The sequence below is a fragment of the Carettochelys insculpta genome, chromosome 7 (assembly GCF_033958435.1).
Source record: "Carettochelys insculpta isolate YL-2023 chromosome 7, ASM3395843v1, whole genome shotgun sequence".
Classification (NCBI taxonomy): Eukaryota; Metazoa; Chordata; order Testudines; family Carettochelyidae; genus Carettochelys; species Carettochelys insculpta.
In genome coordinates this window covers 37,172,264-37,187,996 of record NC_134143.1, presented here as the reverse complement: position 1 = coordinate 37,187,996, position 15,733 = coordinate 37,172,264, and the positions used below count along the sequence as shown (strand labels likewise).

General features: G+C 36.1%; 1 protein-coding gene across 1 annotated transcript in view; it reads right to left on the bottom strand.

Annotated features, from left to right (window-relative positions):
- The window catches only part of PCDH15 (protocadherin related 15), a 695,579-nt gene that overhangs the window by 18,856 nt on the left and 660,990 nt on the right, over positions 1-15,733 (bottom strand). Inside the window, exons 30-35 of the mRNA XM_074999591.1 lie at positions 12,698-12,706; positions 9,167-9,277; positions 2,865-3,738; positions 2,408-2,648; positions 1,912-1,970; positions 576-715 (exon numbers count right to left, since the gene is read on the bottom strand). Coding sequence (XP_074855692.1) covers positions 576-715; positions 1,912-1,970; positions 2,408-2,648; positions 2,865-3,738; positions 9,167-9,277; positions 12,698-12,706 — 1,434 coding nt within the window. The remainder of the gene's footprint in view (positions 1-575; positions 716-1,911; positions 1,971-2,407; positions 2,649-2,864; positions 3,739-9,166; positions 9,278-12,697; positions 12,707-15,733) is intronic.

Below are 15,733 nucleotides of genomic sequence, written 5' to 3'. Positions count from 1 at the left end.
ATACTGAGCATCTGCAGCTCGCATAGACTTCAATGGAATATATGGGTAATTCTGCAGAACAGGCCATTTTTATCCATATAATATGCTTCAAATAAATGAATTAAAGCTCTGATTCTGCAAAGACATGTGCTTAAGCTTGTGCACTGTGACTAGTTCCACTGAAATCACTTGCACTGCTCAGTGCATAAAGTTAAGCACTTAATCTTTGCTGAATTGGGATTTCAGATCTACTTGGTACACTACTGTAGTGCAGCCTATCCATTTGACCAAATGCAAAGCACTGCAATCATGTACAGCAGGTCATTAAACCAGTTTTAAAATGGACGGTCCTGCCTTTGTTTTGTTTGTCCCAGACCATGCTGATGTAAAACCACATGCAGCTTCATGCAGTATCATGCAGTATTCTGAAGAGCACATCACTCCACCCTGCCTGGCGTGACCTTGGACAAACTCTTGTGGCAGGGTCACACACAGAGCGGGTGCTCTCCTGCCATTCCTATAGTTCTGGAATATCTGGTATTCTGGAAATGCCAGCTGCATGCTGTGGATTACTCCAGTGACATATCTTGAATTACTGGTACACATCTATTTTAAATTTAAACATTAGAAGGTCCTTTGCTTGTTGTGTGATTGTCTGTGAGTGAAAATCTGCTGCTGGTGCTGCATTTGTAATAATGTTCACTGATAATGTAGTGCCACAGGTAACACTTGAACCCTACAAAACATTAAACCTCTATTCAAGCAAAAATTGATTATCATGTTACCTACATATTTTGCTATTGTTATTCATTACATATGTTGGATCTAAAAATCTTATCTACTATGAAAGGAGACTATATTGGGCAGAGAGTATTTCAAATGTAGAAATTGAATTTATGTGATGAAGATCACAAAGTTTGGCTCTGGGACAAAAAAAAAGAAAGGGAAAATACCTTCAGCAATTTCTGATTGAATCATCCGTATGTATCCCAGCTGCAGTGAAAAGAAAAGAAAAGAAAAGAAAAGAAAAGAAAAGAAAACCAAGTACCGTGGGAAAAGCTGGCTATTTTGAGTCAGTTAGTTAAGTAACATTATAATTACTTTTTTGCTTAGAATGGATAATATTTTCTCATGGAAAGGTTTTAAGTTTTTTTTTAAGTTTTTATTGTAGTTTTCTTTACGTACCTGCTCCTCACCCCAATGCCTTTAATTTAAGTTGACACTTTTTACATAACATGATTATCAAGGATTTTGGCAAAAATGAAAAATAAAACTGATACCTGAGCTAAACTTGCATTCTCTTTTCATGCCAAATCTCCTTTTACTTACCATTTGTTTTATTGGACACGTTAATTTAATGTAAGCAACATATTAAAATGTGGGTTTAATTTAAATTAGTTGCCCATTCTATATACATCTTTCACAGAAATTTATAAAAACCTTTCCCTGATGACACTGATCAGAGTGATTGTTACATCTGAAGGTAATCAAAACTGTTATTGATGGAGTACTTTAAGTTAATACAAATATAATTAAAGTTATACCTAATTAATATGAACAAGCAAATTAATAACCAGATTTTACATTAAATGGTCTACAAAAGTGAAGACCCACAATATGAAGTTTCAGAATAAAGGAAACAATGAAAGACATAATGTAGATAACAGAAAGGAGAACAATAAGGTTGACTGACAGATATATAGAAAACCGTTTTTCGAACCTACCAGGACAACAGTGAGATGAAAGCACCTCACTAGAGAAGAATGCTATACAAACTTCTATAGAATGACATGATACATTGTTGGAATAACTTTGTCTTCTTATTACTGAGTCTGTTTTCTACCATCATTTGAATTTCTGTGACATCTAACATTTTATGGTAAAATTAGAGTTCTACCATAATGTACATTTTATGGGTAAAGCAAGAGATACCTTCAGTATTTCAGGATAATTGCCTTGCTTATTGACATAACCTACAATACGAGAGTACCCTTGTGACAAAACAAGGCAGAATGTTTAGCATAAAGCAGAGCTAACATATGCCTACTACATACAGCTCATCGGTTTTAAATGGACACTTTTCCCCATGAAATTTTTGCAGGCAGACAGAAAATATATCAACAGAATAAAACAGTAAAATTAACTCTGGACAGAACTACCTTATGAATTACAAAGTCTTAAGTGATCACGCAAAGAAAATGTACTTTAGGTTTAGCATCAAGAACAAATAGCAATATACAGCAAACTAGAAAAAAAAGTCTGATTTCTTCTATTAATGTTGAAGTATTTTAACTGTGGAACATATGAGGCAGATAACATGAACTGTGACAATTGTGTCATGAAAAATATAACCTACATAAAAATCAACTACAATTTTATAATGCAGTGGACTGGGATGGAAATCGCTTTTCAAGTTCCTCAACTATACAGCTCAAGTTGCCATTCTGCTGGCTGTATTCAGCAACAGTTTCTGTAGGTGGCACTTCTGGAGCTGCAGCTGGTTTAAGCTTGGATATGTGCTTGGGTAGAATGTGATTTTTGTCTATTTGACTGTACATGTTGGCCACAGATTTTTCAATATCTGCTAAGTTGTGAATATTTTTAAGAATCCCTTTCAACTCCCTGTGAGGAGGTGGTTCTGGTGCCATGGCCTGTGATGATACCGTTGGCTGTTTGTCAGGGGACAGGTGCTGGGTACTTAACAGAGATGAGGAGGACAAGGTTAGAGAAATGGTGGGAAGAGATGGAGATTGTGGTAGCAAGGGAGGAGGAGCTGGAAGAGGAGGAGGTGGCATGGGAGGTGGAGGAGGGGGAGTTTTGGGTGGATCTGGAATGTTTTCTCTCAATTCCACTTTGGTCTGAGCAGCCAGAAAATTCTGACGCACTGGTCTCTTTATCCTAAAAGAAGGAGGAGTTGGTTTGTGAGTTGGTGGAGGAGAAAGTTCTTCAGGACAGTCATGATGAGTGATGATTACCGAAGGAACCTCAAGTGATTGAAATTCAACTGTTTCAGTAGAAAGTGTCAAAGAAGAGCAAGGAGGAGAGTGATGCCTTGGAGAAGCAAGTAGACATTCAGGAGACAACTCTACTATGTTTTCTACTTCTTGGTGGTAGTTGCTGTGTGTTGGGGAACGTGAACATTTCATATCATAGGATTTCATTTGTTTCATTTCCTGCAAAGCCTGTTGCTCAAACTGTCTTGCCTTCTCTTTTACAGTTAATTTGGTGCCAATAATTTTTTTAAATATTGGACTGCTAATTTCACCCCTGCTGTGATGATTGTCAGTTCTTTCACTCTCTTCTTTGAGTCTTTCCTGTTGCCACTGCACTGGGTCCATGATAACTGGCCTGCTTAGAACATCAGACATATGTCTCCTAGTAATACGAATTGGTAATGTCCATGCCCGGTGAATGCCTTCCAAAGGACAACCCAAAAGGGCATCTTTCAATGCTAATCTTCTATGTGAAAGACTGTCTAAAGCATCTTTCCTCTTCCGTAGCAATGAAGAACTGGGAGAACCTTGAACAACACCTTCCATATACAAAGGGTTCTGAGTTGTTAGTGGGTTCTCATCAGATAAAAATGTAATATTACTTGCAGATTTGGGGAGATTATTGTTCAACAATCCATTGATATTAGACTGCTTGTGAGCCTCAATAGCACGTGAAGCAAAGCTGCTTATTACTCTTTGACGATCTCCTTCTTCTAAGACTGACTTTTTTCCCCTGCTTTGTTGGAAATGGTAGAGAAGAAAAAGACTTGAAAGAAAAGAAGATAATCACATGTAAGGAAACATGCATATACATAGATCTTCATGAGAAAAAATGAATTTATGATGTGAATTCGTGCCAGAGCATTACTTCTAACATACTGTGACACAAAATATTTACAAAAGTCTACTGAGGCAAGACATTTACTTTTGCATCTTCTCTAGAGGAAAAGGTTATCAGGAAAAGATTAATTAAACAAGGTTTGAACTACATAAATTAATTTTAACCTTAACCACATCTTTCCTATCCTTGGAAATAATCACATTTTTCTTTCAATTATATCCCCTTATACAGTGATCTAAACAAACACTTGAATAGACTTTTCCATATATCATGTTAGTAACAGCTAGGTTAAACAACATTTATGCAACCCAGAATGGAAATATGAAGACTTAGTATTTACACCACTCAAATAACAGCAGAATTACATTTTTAACACTGCCCACCAGAGCTCCCTCTAAACTGAGTGCTTGGGCAGCCATCCAGGGGAGATTCAGATGCAGCCCAGTTGATTAGCAGAGCATCCACAGCCACCCACAGTGGGCAGCATGTGTTTGTATTGGTAGTACACATCCACACATGCCTTGGTGCATATAACAAAATGTATTCTGCCCATGGATAGATAAAAAATAGAAGGAACACTGTTGTCCACAGTTTACCATTGTAATGTTATTAGAGCTTTCAGGTTTCTCTCTCTGTCGGGTACAGACATACCAATTTTAACTAACGGATGTACCTTTAAAAGTGGAGTCCTAAAAATAGTCTAGAAAATTAAATATATTTCTAAAATAGTTTTGCTATAACACAAATTACATTTTTAGAATTTTCATGTATAGTGGGATAGGATAGCTAAATTATTCTAAACCCTACCAGGCTACAGTTCTATGTGAATATCAATTAGCTCTACATTACAGCTAGAGCAGTTATATAAAGTTGCTCAAGAGATAGGGATCATTTCATGTGACATAAGGGCTTTTCACATACACTTGGGATAGCTCTGTGGTTTGAGCATTGGCCTGCTAAAACCAGGGTTGTGAGCTCAATCCTTGAGGAGACCATTTAGGGATTGGGGCAAATAGATATCAGGGATGGTACTTGGTCCTGCTGAGAGAGAAGGGGACTGGACTAGATGACCTCCCAAGGTCCTTTCCAGCTCTAAGAGATGTGTATCTCCAATTATCTTTCTTCCAAAAGAAACTGGGCCCATGGAATAGGGATGACAAGCATTAGGAAGTATGTGTCGCATGTAAAATGGGCTACTCTCCCCACTGCATCAGAGGACACTGGGAAACAGAAAGCATCTCAGAAGCTATCCCTTAGACAGAAGAGTGCTACATTTCCAATAGTGTCAGTATTTGGCGAGTATTTGATAGTGGGGATTTCCAGTGTTATTTGACATCATTAACTTATTTTAAAATAATATTCTTTGACACACATGGACCAAGATTCCTGAGTCATTTTAGTGATCACACGAATTTTCAAATGCAATGACTGGAAAAATCCATGACTCCTGAAGTTAAAGGAAGATCCACTTCCCTTCAAAATACACAGCACATACAAGCTGATATATCCTTGATATGGATGAGAATGGAATATTTGAAGAGCTGCTTGATTGCTAGACTATTTTGAAAGGTCTTCACTTAATAAGAAAGTACTAATGGATGATTCTAGGATGAAACTTTTGCAGAACAATCTTTTCTCTCTTTGTTCCAATGAAGAACTACTCCAGTTTGATTTAAAGTCATATTTCTGCAAGCTAGAGCAGTGATGGCTACCTAAAAGGGAATTACGGGTAATGGATTAAAAGGTTCTGATTGAGTACAAGCTGAGAAACCTGTTTACCTATCAATCTGCTTTAGGTGTCGGGAGAGCACCAATCACAAAGTATAGGTGATGAGGCTAGATGTACTTCGAAATAATACTACTCAAACTCAGTAATTACAGTTTATTTAAATTTTACATCCTAAAAAAAAGTTAAGGGAAACGTAAAGAGATTCACAAATCTTTTCCCTTAAAAGTAAATGTCTTCCAAGTAGTACACTATTGTAAAATTAAAGCTAATTAATGATGATTAATTATATTTTAACATAAGCTAAGCATAAAAGAATCAGCTACCATTTCTACTGGCTACAAACATTATGCATAAGGAAGTAAGTTTACTTACTGATGCCTATGTATCCAAAGATGGAGAAAGAAAGAAAGGCATGAGATATGAGACAGATTTAAAACAAAAGAAGTTTAGTTTCACTTATCTTTCCACCAAAACAAAAACAAAACAAAAAGCAAAGAAAACAAGACATAAGGCAGCGCTATAGAAAGAAAATATTTGGCACAGGACAATTACAGAAAGACATGAAAAAACCAGACAAGTTTTTTCAATCTTCTTTAATTTCCATTATTTGATACTTAAGAAAACTGTTGCAGATTTAAGAAATAATTGAGAAGAAATAATGAAGTGATGCTCAAGACTATACTGTACAATAGCAATTTAGATGGAGTATTGCTTCATCTGCAAACTGAAGACAAGTGTACAATATTCTATTGTATTTTCCCCTGAAGATTGATTTTCTGAGATAAATTGTTGCTTTAAGGCAAATATTGGATTCAGTTAAAACTCCAAAGATTTCTGGTAAACCTTTATTTAAATTTTATTAAAATACATTCTCTCTTTAGAATTATTAAGTGCACTGACTTACATCATTTTTCCATTACTCTATCTTTCACTAGTGATCCCTTGATCAATCTTTCAATATTGTGGAAATATCTATCTGTCATTTTTCCACTAGCTTATTTTTATACATATTTTTCCATAGATAGTGTACCTTTTATGTGGAAAAAATCTGTGTTTGCTTAATTTATTCTTTTAGCTGAAGTGCTGGTATATATTTGAGCAAATACTTCTCTAAATCAGAAGAAATGCAAGTATCCAGATTTGCATCTACAACCAATTTTGCTTATGCAAAACTTAATAGGTGCAAATTTTATCCAGAAACACTAAGGCTCAGTCTTAGTCTGGCAAAAAGTTCATTAATTAGCCTGGAGAATGCAGACATACAAAGCTTCTGATGCCCATTTATAACCAGTCCAATCCAACTTCTGGTAAAACGAATAGAAGTCTTCCTGTAACTGAATGGGAATGATGTGAAACTTTAAGGAACCAGGGTCTTGATACAGCAAAGTACCTGAACATGGATTTAATTATAAACACTTGAGTAGTCCCACCTAGATCAAAGATCTACAATTCACACACAATAAGCTCTTAAATGCCACATCTTGTATTTCTGTGAAACATATTTCTTTTTTTTTCAGCTAGCCAGACAGTAACAATTCATAGGTAAAAAATGGCAAGTAGGAAAAAAAATCAATGGTTAACTTTAGAGGAGAAACTACTTCTATTTTAATGAGTAATTCAACCCAAAACATTTGGAAATCAGAGATTATCTTTAAATAATCAAAATTTAAAACATACTGTAGTAAAGATACTCTTTGACTTGCTATAGTTATGTTTTAATAGCTCAAATATCTTTGCATATGTCTTTCTGGCCCTAGAGCACCCCATGAAACAGGCTAGAAGATGGAGGGGGCTGCTGGAGGCCGGGGACAGCCTCCAAAGCACCATCTCCTCTAGACTAGCTTCAGAGTGGGGAGCACAGAGGAGGCCAGAGCCAGCCTGCAGAATACCATCACCCCCAACAGGCCTGCAGGACAGCTGTGCTAGTGCCCCAAGCAAAGACTCGCATGGAGCAGGTACCAGCCAGCAGGAGCAGCAGCAGTCTGTGGGTTGTCCCCAGAATGCTGTTCCCTCCTTGCCTGACGGGCTGCAGGTCAGAGAAGCAGCTAGAAGATGGGGCCTGCCTGCAGAGCCCCAGCCCCCATCTGACAAGTGCATTGCTTTGGAAGTGGGCTTCCCAGGAGGGGTTGCTGGCTGGGCAGCACAGACCCAGGCCCCTTAGGAGGTGCCACTGCCTGGGGAGCACTACCGCATTCCCATGAGAGGAGCCATCATCAGATCAGCACCAATCTTTCTGTCATGTGCAAACCCAATAATCCCCCTGACACCTCCCAGCACCATGCCGTGAGCCTCCTGCCTTAACTTCTGCACCTTCCACCTGCCGAGACTTCTGCACCCCCACCTTGAACCCCCGTACTTCCTCACCATCTGCCCTAAGCCAACCACCCTCGCCCCTTCTAACCCCTGAACCTCACTCCAGCCTTCATTTTAGTTCATGTTTGAAAAATACTATAATTGAAAATCACATGTACATTTTTCATTTAACTTCACACAATGACTTCAGTTAAAGAGCCAAATAATGCTGGGTACATCTGCTAGTGTACGTATGCATGTGTGTATTTAATTTCCTCTGACCAAAGGAAAAAACCCATGATTTCAAAATACAACAAAAATCAGCCAAGTCTTGATAGTATCAGCACACCACTCCAAATCCTTTATGATGTCTACTATCTTTTGTCTTTTCACCTTAATTTTATTCTTCTAACATAATACAGAATTAAGTATTTGCTGACATTAGCTTATTAGCAAAAAATTATGTAATTGTAAATATTTCCCTGTACTATGCAATTATGATCTGTTCATACTGTGTTAACTTCTGCTTGGGGATCCTTAACTATAATTATGTTACATCAGTGTATGAGTATAATTCACTCTTTGTTAATAATTTAAGGTCTTAGTGGAAGAAAGACCTTGGTAATATCCTATAGTTAGAAAAGAAGACCCAAGACATATACCAACATATAATGGTAAAAAAGATGCTTTCCTTTAACTACTTTTTTATTTTTTACAATCTATTGTCCCATTGTGTATAATTTAATTTTAACACAACTTACCTCAGACTTCCAAAGAAAAAACATTATCCAGAGGCAAATTTTATGCTGACAAATCTTTAGAAAATGGGCATTGATTAAGTTTAATTCAGCTGGCAGCTTGGAAGAATCAACATTTTGGACCAACTTCACAAATAAGCTAGAATAGCGTTCACTACATCTGCCACTTTTCAAGCCACCTAACCTTGACATAAACAAGAGCAGCCTCAGGACTGTTTTAATGATTTTTAGCAGTTATGGCCACTTATGAGCTGCTGTGCTGGCCCAGAAACACTGAAGGGCAGTGTGCTTTACAATTTATTGTTTAGACAGCTTTACCTTCCTCTGAAGGTTCCATGTACATGGAGAAATCACAGCTGTTTAACCTGTATCATATCCCTTTTGGGTCATTGAAGTATAGCTGAGGGTCTACTTCTATTTATTTTCTTTATTTTTAAGAAGCCCAAGTCATTTGTGGAATATAACCTTGTCACGAAAAGTCTATTCAATAACACTGTAACAATTGACATTTTAAAAATGCAGTTATTGCTTGATTCACTTACAATTTTAGTTATGAATCACAATGAATACTTACATGGTGCTGTCACCAAGTTCTTCATAGAGGTTATTCGCAGCACTACTTGATGGTTTGCCAGCTGGTAAGGCCATCTGGATTCTTGCTGTCTTTGCACATTCAGCTTGCCGCCTTTGGAAAGTTATGTGGGGGGAGGGGGATAAATGTGTGTTAGAAATATTTTATATTATAGAGTTTGACATATGTAGTCATATTAGTCATATAGTAGTTCCTCAAATATTCCTGGTTTTGTATTCAAATAAAGGCAATCCTCTGAGCTGTGAGAAAGATACACAACTGAAACTATCACTTCCTCTTTCATTATGGAATTCCAGAGCTCCAACATGGATCCAAGTCTGCATTAATTGCCAAACAACCAGATTATCATGAAATAATAAGACATTGATTAGCAATTACATTTAATTGAGTAAGAGGTTAATCAAGCTTTAACAATACTGTTTTTCATCAGATAGTCTATTTTAAACTGGGTACCTTGGCAAAGCCCTTCGTTTATTGACTTTTATTAATGTCACATTTAAATTTAAATATTTATAAAGTCTCCCACAAAGCTTAATTTTTATGATTTGTAATATCTTTATCACCATAGGAGCTGGTCAATGATTTTCCAGTTGAATGATTTTCCAAATGCCCTTTTTTAAAAAAAAAAAAATCTTTCTTCATGAAAATTTCAGTTTTGTTGAAAAAATTTGATTATCTGTCAGGAAAATTGAAATAACAGCCACCAGGAAAGGTCTTGTTAATTTTATCTTTTGTCTACAGGCAGAAAATGAAAGTAACAGTCTTCCAGGTGGCTGCAGAAACTATACCCTCCTGGCTTTGGTTTGGAAGTGAGGCAAGGAACCTGAGACTCCAGGAGGTAGAGAGCCAAGGCAGAAAATGAAATTGTTAAGAGCCTTCTAACTGGGCGGCTAACAAGCCTCAGACTTCCATTTGGATACCCCGAACTTTTTTTTGTTTGTTTTTGTTTTTATTGTGAAAATCTCTTTCTGCAAAGATATTTGTATTTTTAGGGGGAAAACAGCCCTACTCAACATTTAGAGCATAAATTCAACTCCCTAATTCATTTGTGAGGATGAGGAAGGGCAAGTACCTACACTGTAACTGGTATCAGGATGGAGAGGAATTTAATTAAAATAAAGTGCAACAGACTTTACCGTGATTTTCACAATAAATCATTATTATTCACATTTATCTTATGGTAATGCTTACAGCTAAAATGTCATTTACTGATGTTCTAAAAATAGGGAAGTAAAGCCAGTTCATTAGAAAATGTTATTGTTTCCTATGTATATTTAAAATCATTACATTACAAAAAATCCTCTCCTATTTGGCTGAAAAGATCTGGATGGTGACTTGTATCACCAACCTCTTACTCTTTCACCTTCCAACCTCTGCTTCCCCAAATTAACAGTTCAGAAGTCCGAAATTCTCAGTACCCTGAAGTGCTCTGGCATCAGCTAATGCTCTTTTCTTCTGAGCAAATAATTTCTTTAAAATGTTTGTTTTAAATAGTGATGTTTATATTCTTAACCAGATATTTTTGGCGTATGCATCTCCTCATAGTATATATCTATTACTGGTAAATTAGCCCTGATGTAAATTCTATTTAATTTGATTGAGTTACTGCAGGGATGAATTTGGCCCACTGACTTCATATTTCAAGAAACATTTATCTCCTGGTTCAGTAAATTATGATGTTCAATAGAACATCAACAGAAGTTAGTATCTGCTAATGACATCTGATAAACATTAAAAGGCCACATAAAGTCATGAAATCCAAGGATTCTGTGCTATAATTCTATTTTAAGGCTATACCACTTCAAAATCTTTGTAAAGGGCAATCACCCAATGATTACAACAGTTCAGAACTACCGTATACAAAAATTTAAACAGAATAAATGACAGGAGCCTCCTGATCTATATACCATATATATGCTCTCTCTCTCTGTCTTGCTCTCCTTATATAGGAGAGAAGGAGAGAGAGCATATATATAGTATATAGATCAGAGGACTCCTGTCATTTGCTATATGTATACGCAATGCTGTATATATATATATATATATATATATAAAATCAAAGCTTTCACATTTTATTCTGTTTTTTACGCATATTTTCCATATTTCCAAAGTCAGATAAAATAAATTACATAAAGAGCAACGATTCAATTAACATGCAAAAATCAACTTTATTGGAGTATAATATCTGTGGGGGTGTTTTCAGCTTAATATAGAGTATTTTCAATATCAAATTATTATTTATTCAGTATTTATGTGTCGTATATAAGATATTTTAGGTTTTAACCCCATAATTTGGATTCCCCAGCTAGGCAGAGCCTGTAAAAATAAAAGGTAAAATATACTGTTTTTTGTAGCATCTCAACAACAGGAAAGGATGGGCAGTCACTGAGTTGGAAAGGGGTAAATCTCTCTGGCACCATAATTCACAGAATCATATAGAAAATGTCTTCTTATATGAACAGAGGCAGGAACTATCTTACTGGCTTCCCCTTCTTGGCAATCTGGCTCCTGAATACTGGGGCTTCTTCAGAGCACCCATGGAACTGATTCTAACCAGAATTAACCTCCTTTAGAGTCATAAATGAGATAGGAGACGTTGCCCTTCTCCATTTTTCCCTCCCCACACAACCCCAGCAGAAAATTCTTCACAGTAAAATAAAAGAGTTTGTTGTTGTGGAAGCATTATTTTACCTTGAATACGGGTCTCAAATCGCCTCCATGTGTTTTAGTGAAGCAGACACTTAGAGCATATCACTGGTCTATCAAACCTGCCAGATTGGCTATATCTTGTTCTACATTTGATCTTTCACAAGAAAGCATCCCATCTTCAAACCCATGCATACAATGTATCTGATTAATTCTACAGTAAACTCTTTCGTATCTAGCAGACCCAGGACTGGGAGGTTGCTGGATATTCAATTATTCTGGATAATAGAGAAGTATACCTCTCAATGCATAACACTGAAGAAAAACAAGATTAGACATTGAGAAACAAACTAAAATATATGTAGAGTACTTTATTTACCTACAAAGGTAGCATTGTACACTGTAAACAAACTGTATTTATTTGTATTTACTTTCACTATACTGTACTTATGGAAAACATAGCTAAAAGTTACTGATGGTTAAAATGCAACTTATTTGAGAGTTCTGAATGATAGAATGCTGGATATGAAAAAAGTTTACTGTATAATGCTGTACAATGGGGAACAGAATCCTCTTATGCTCTCTGCAGACAAACAGCATGAAATTTGACTGTCTTGGCACATAACTGTATGTTTTATTAAGTGGTCATAAAAAGTTCCTTTTAAAACCACACATAAAATGGTCTGAGAAAGCTCTGCATTTTACAGTTTGATTATAGACAGTACTTCCTTCTACAGGCAACAAATTTAGTTCCCTTGAATTTCAAATTGCCTTTGTTCCTTTGTATAGGAATAAAAATTATATATTGATCAGCCATAATTATTCTTAAACAAGGTGGAAGAGGCAAGTCTGAAAGGAAATACTTACTCTTTAAATCTGTTTTGTCATGCAAAAGAGAGAGATAAAAAAAGACATGTTAGAAGAGTTTCATTTATAACAAATATCTAAAACAGTGAACCTTATATCAGTAATAAACTAAGAGTGACAATTATTTTATACAAAAAATTGCAGAATTAATGACATATTTATGAACAACTACATTTCAGTAACTGAAAAGCATTTAGTTTCTTTTGTGATTGTGAGACAGTTATGAAATTATCATCCATAACCATGAATTATAGGGGGACAAAGCAGTTTTGAGCTAAACAGAATCTGAAAAAAGAACATTGATTAAAGATGTGGTTATCAAAGTATGACTTAGGATTTTAAAAAGTAGAATAATGAAGATAAAATAATCTTTATAATTTCCTCTTCATTGTAACATGGTGAATATTCATAGTAAAGCACAATTACAATTTTAGCTTCTATTTGGAATATGCCATCCTTGCTATGATTAATTCCTACTACATTTTTTAAAATTGGCTTTTTGGTTTGTCCTAGATAGTGAATTTCAAAGTCATCACTTAATAGAAAAGAATAATGATAATTTATTGGATTATTTACAAGCAATACATGCAGTCACTGAGCTGTGCTTTAACAGTGATAATTTCACATTAAAAAGGAAGCAATGTAAAACTAATTTAGTTTAACCTTTTTTTTCAAAAAATGTAATAAATAAAATTAATTCTTTGGATATTAGCCAATCATAGAACTGAAAAGTATTGAAAAATGGGCTCACCACACACAAAAGAGTTTTAATATCAAACATGTCTTAACGTTTCCATTATATGTGCGTTGGATGTGACAGTTACATTTATTCAGCTACCTTTATTCATCTTTGCACTAAGTGGCAAACTTGAGCAGAATTTGCCAGAATTGTTATCAGGAGATTATACTGAAGCAGCTTTGGAAAAGAGGAGCTGAGAAGTACGGCAGAAATAAACTTGTTTTCTAAACAATTCAATTGTATGAGGTTTATGTTAAAATGGAAATCATTTATATTCTCTTTAGTCCAAATGGATTTTATTGATTTATTATTCATAACGCTAGTAATAATGTATTTGTGTGGTTCGTTATAAAGCCCAACTCCACATGATGCCTGTAGACAACAAAACTGTGATTTTAGATGGATGACAGCTAAACAGATTCCATAAAACTGCCTTATATATTAGGAGCTGATTCTATTCCTGTATATGTTCAGGGGAATTTGCCATTTGCTTTTCTGTCCTTGAAAGAAATCACACAGAAGTCACATTACAAACTAATTAGAGTTGAATCTTTGTTCATTAAAAATGTACTTCATAAAAATTTTAAACACAAGAAACATGGGATGGTTGCTCCAACATTCAAATGTATTTTCTGGAAGCGTGTTCTGGGGAGCAAGGCACAAGTGGTATATTCTGCCTGAAAGGTGAATAGTTAAATATTACTTGGAGAGGGGAGCGAGGTGTTGATAGGAAACCAGAGGGATACGTAAAGAGGTGGTGGAATCTCCATCCCTAGAGGTTTTTAAGTCCCGACATGACAAAGCCCTTACGGGGATGATTTAGTTAGGGCTGATCCTGCTTTAGGCAGGGGGCTTGACTTGATGACCTCCTGAGGTCTCTTCCAGCCCTAGGATTTTATGATAGTGTGTTCAAATTCAGCACATACTCCCTATTCAATCCTGACAACAGGGTTCCTCCAGATTGCCTGATATGTGCTAGGGCTATCCTTCCCATGTAGAGCCTCTGGCAAGTGCAGAATTTGATTAAACCCATAGCTTTTCACCTGCTTTTTGGAGAATTGAGTCGCTTACAATAACCTGTTGGAATTCAGATGTAAACGCCACCCAAACAAATATTAGCCATTTAAAAACATACATAAAATGTAGCTACTCCTCTTATGTGACTATTAAGCATGCCTTCAGGCATACTAGTATTCTTTCATGAAAGTCTCTTTAAAAGATTAAGTAAATTTGATTTATAGCACAAACTACCAGAATACTAATCATTCCTATCTCTGGGAAATATTATAACTTAGCTATACAAACTGTCAAATTACAAGGACTACAGGTTTAAAGAGAATTGTTACTCATCTTACACTTGTAAAACATTAGATTGCTTTTGATTTTATTGTCTGGAGCCCAACTGGTATGATGGATACAGACAGATTTACAGCCAAATTAGTCCTTTCATAAGTACATCTCATTTTACTTTACTGTAGTTGCAGTTGCTCAAGATAGGGCATTAACAAATGGTACTGTGTTCCCTGTAAGCTGTGCACTTGTGTGGCCACACAGGATAGAATCAAATACCACCCAGCTGATTAGCTGAGTGACCACAGCTGGGCTTTTTGTTTCTACTGGTGGTGCACATTCACACGTACTTCAGTGTACATAAAAATGTATTCCATGCATGGATGGAAAAAATCTGCATATGTATGGAAAAGATTAGTGGGAACATTGCTGAGCTCTATACCAGTTACAAGTGTAGGAAGGAACAGCACACATGGTAGGCCTGTCACCTGGAAAACTGCACCATATTTTAAACCTACAGTAATGTTCAGATTCCAGCTATTATAATGCACATGTAGTGGTTTCTTTATAGTCTTTCACCCAGAGATACACTGCCTCATTTGCAGTCTGTAAAGGCATTGGTACTTAATCCCCCCCCAGTGTAACAGGACAGCATCCTTTCTAAGGTACTCTAGCACTCTGGAAAGCCCTTCCACCCCTGATTCTACATAGCAGAGATCTGCTGAGTAAGAGGGCATGCTGCAGGGATTGGGATTGGTGTACAGTAGGCTGAAGTATGTAGTTAACAGTATTTGATTATGTAATACTGTTTGGCAGAAGGTGTGAGCTGACAATCACATTTTCTTTTCATAATGTGAAATAATTGGAAGGGTGCTCAGAGATAGCTTATGGACGCTTTTATATTGCAAGGAAAAGGGAAATTTTATATATGGTCTCAGTTCCCAAGTGAGTACGTTCGTTAATCAGGAAACTCCAAACTTGTTGAACTAGATGAATACCCAAAAGTA